At 36.0% G+C, this 3,137-nt stretch overlaps 1 protein-coding gene across 1 annotated transcript; it reads right to left on the minus strand.

Moving 5' to 3' along the window:
* Positions 1-1,649: 1,649 nt before the first annotated feature.
* On the minus strand, positions 1,650-2,666 carry LOC142166079 (uncharacterized). Its single transcript, XM_075224495.1, has 2 exons — positions 2,649-2,666; positions 1,650-2,501 (listed from the first exon to the last, which is right to left on the minus strand). The coding sequence occupies exons 1-2, from the start codon at positions 2,664-2,666 to the stop codon at positions 1,650-1,652; spliced, it is 870 nt and encodes a 289-aa protein (XP_075080596.1).
* Positions 2,667-3,137: the final 471 nt, after the last annotated feature.

Genomic DNA, 3,137 nt, shown 5'->3' on the forward strand with positions numbered 1-3,137 from the left:
ATTTATCGGAATCGACAAACTCATAAGTGTGGTGTTTCTCCAAAGTTGAATACTTCTTGGACCCAATTAAACCCAGGTCGTAGGTTTTTTGCTTGCAAAATCGGAAAGGTAAATTGTTTGTTCATAATTTGTAAATTCTGTTTTATGAATTATTTTCTTTGATAAAAATTGATTAAAAGTGTTTTGTGATATTTGTAGAAAAAGGGTGGATGTGATTATTTCTGTTGGTATGACGATGAGATGCCTACTCAAGTGAAGAATATAATTTGGGGTTTATTAAATAGAGTCAAAGCTTTTGAAGAGGAGAAAGTTCGAGCAAAAAGAAGACGGATCCTTTTGACGATTGTTGTTGTATTGTTGGTCGTTTTATGGAAACTGTATGACTGATGTACTTTGGTTGTTTTAGGCGTTGTTGATTAATATGTAATGTTGGTGATGTTGCTTTAAACTTCTGTTTTGAAACTGTTGTTGTAATATTTAGCTGTTGTTGCTATAAACTTTTATACAACTGAATTTTGTTATAAAATTCTGAATTTTGAAACCGCTGTTGTAATATACAGCTGCTGAATTTTGAAAGTGTTGTAATACACAACTTCTGTACAAGGCATAGAACCATAAGATGCAGTTTCAAAATGCAGAACATATAGACTGAAGTTGCTGCTCTATAGACTAATTATTCAGAACATAGAGTAACTATTCTGCCAAAACAAACAAAATAAGGTTGAAGTTGTTGCTGCATAACATATATCCAAAACAGAACAGTAAGATTACACGACTGAATACAACCATTAAAGTTTAGTTCTTTCAAAAACTAGATCCCAAAATATAATAGGTTGCTGCTACATAACATATAGACAAAATAAGTTCCTAAGATACTACTTCTTGCTGAAGTTTGCCTTCATCTGCTGCAACGGGGAAGTTGTGACAGCATCTTGACCTTTCCACCTCAAGCCTCTAACCTTAAAACCAAGGTCAATTCCTATTGGAGCTGCACTCTTATAAGTTGAACCACTTGCCATAACTCGTTGGCTTGATGTTCCGGGCTGTAGTTTGCCAAATAATGAACCTCAATCAGTAAGTTATTTCTAAGTCATATTATAGATGAAATATGTATGAATATATATATTTAGTATTTGAGTTCCACTTGCAGCTGTGTAGATGCCAAAACCAACATTTTTGGACCTTTTTTGTGCTTCTTTTTCAACATCTTCTTTACTTGCACCCTTCCTCTCTTTTGGCTGGTAGTTGCTTTACCCTTTGGAGGAAGTTGACTACCTAATCCTCTTCTAGCAGGCCTGCTCGAATCTGCTGAACTTGGTGTTGGTTGGCTTGAGCTTCTAGCTTCATTAACCCTTCTAACCCTTGTTGTATCAAAACACACAGAGTTTGTAGGTTGGCTTGAGCTTCCAGCTGCATCAGGTTGGCTAGCACCTTGTGAGCTTTGGCTACCTTGCTGTGAATGCATCCAATTTTCAGCCTACATAACATTGAGCAACAGATTACATAACAGTGATGGAAACAGATTACTAGATTCATATGAACAACAGGAAACATGTGATGGCAACAAGAAATATTTGACAAGAAACATTTACCTTACAATATCTTTTGTTATGTCCTTGTTGATGGCACTTGGAACATGTCATTTTCACTCAACACTTGGACAACTTTCCATATTTTGTTTTTGGTTCATCTTTGCCTTTTCTTCTGTTCCTCTGAGGTCTACCAGACATGGGTTTAGGTTTGGGAGGCTCTATCTTAGGATTGTTGGTTTCAGGCCACATCTTCATATTTGTCATAGGCTGGATGAAATACTTGTATGCTTTTAAGAAGGTATACCTCTTATACCAATGCTCCACTGCCTGTTCAGGTTCTTTGTTTATGTGATAGTATGCAAGAACAACATGTTGACATGGAATACCCCTCAACTGCCAAGCTCTACAAGTGCAAACCTTATCAATCAGATTAACTACATGCTTATGCAGCCCTTCTCCAATCTCAAATCCAACATCAGCATTCCAAAGGACAATACATTTTCTAGCAAGGTCTTTGCTATCCTCTAACAATAGCCTTGCCATAGGTGATATATCAGATATCCAAGTATCAGCAAATTTCAACATATCCACTTGCCTAGTCATTATTTTCCTTCTAATCTCCTCCAACATAGTTATAATTGATTTATGCCTAGAAGCTAAAATCCATGAATTAAAGGTCTCACACATATTATTTTCAACAACATCACACTTGGAATGCACTTCAAAATAAGCTCTAACCCATGACTTTTTTGGATAATATAACAAATCCCTACAAATATCCTTACCAAGTTTGTCCATTTTCTCAAGCTCCTCTTTAAACTTAACTTCATAACTATATTTAGAGCACTTCCAAAATTGTTTTCTCCTTTCCTCTCCTTTCCATTTCTTATGCCAATTAGACCAGATATGCCTGGCACACATCCTAAATTCAGCATTAGGTAAAACTTCATTCAAAGCTGCAATAAATCCCTACACAATAATTAATTCAAATTACAACAGCATATTACTACACACAACAGAATACTTAATAGTAGAATTACTTAAGAGCAACAGAATACTAATGAACAGCTAATTACTACAATATCTAGTTACTTAACAACAGAACAGAATACTTACCTTTTGCATATCTGCCATTACAGTCAATCCTTCTCCAGTTCCCAATTGCAAATCATCTTTCAAGTAGTTGGTGAAAAAATTCTAGCTATGTTTTGTCTCCTGGTCCACAACTGCCCATGCTATAGGAAACATTTGCTGATTTCCATTCTTGCCAACAACAACTAGAAGCTCACCTTTACAAGCACCCTTTAAGAAACAACCATCAAAACCTATGATTCTCCTACATCCTTCTAACCAACTTTTCTCCAATGCATCAAAGCACACATAAAAGTAAACAAAGAGATTTTTTCCTGGCTCAGTTTCACTGTCCATCCTTACCCAACATGAGCTACCAGGATTGGTATGTTTTATCATATCAGCATAATCACATAACCTTGCAAACTCCATATTCCAATCACCTATAGACTCTCTGAGAACACGCAGCTTAGTCCTATAACAAATTGTCTTGCCAACATACAATCCTAGCTTGTCCCTACACAACTCATGTAT

This window comes from Nicotiana tabacum, chromosome 11 (assembly GCF_000715075.1).
Source record: "Nicotiana tabacum cultivar K326 chromosome 11, ASM71507v2, whole genome shotgun sequence".
NCBI classification, from domain to species: domain Eukaryota; kingdom Viridiplantae; phylum Streptophyta; class Magnoliopsida; order Solanales; family Solanaceae; genus Nicotiana; species Nicotiana tabacum.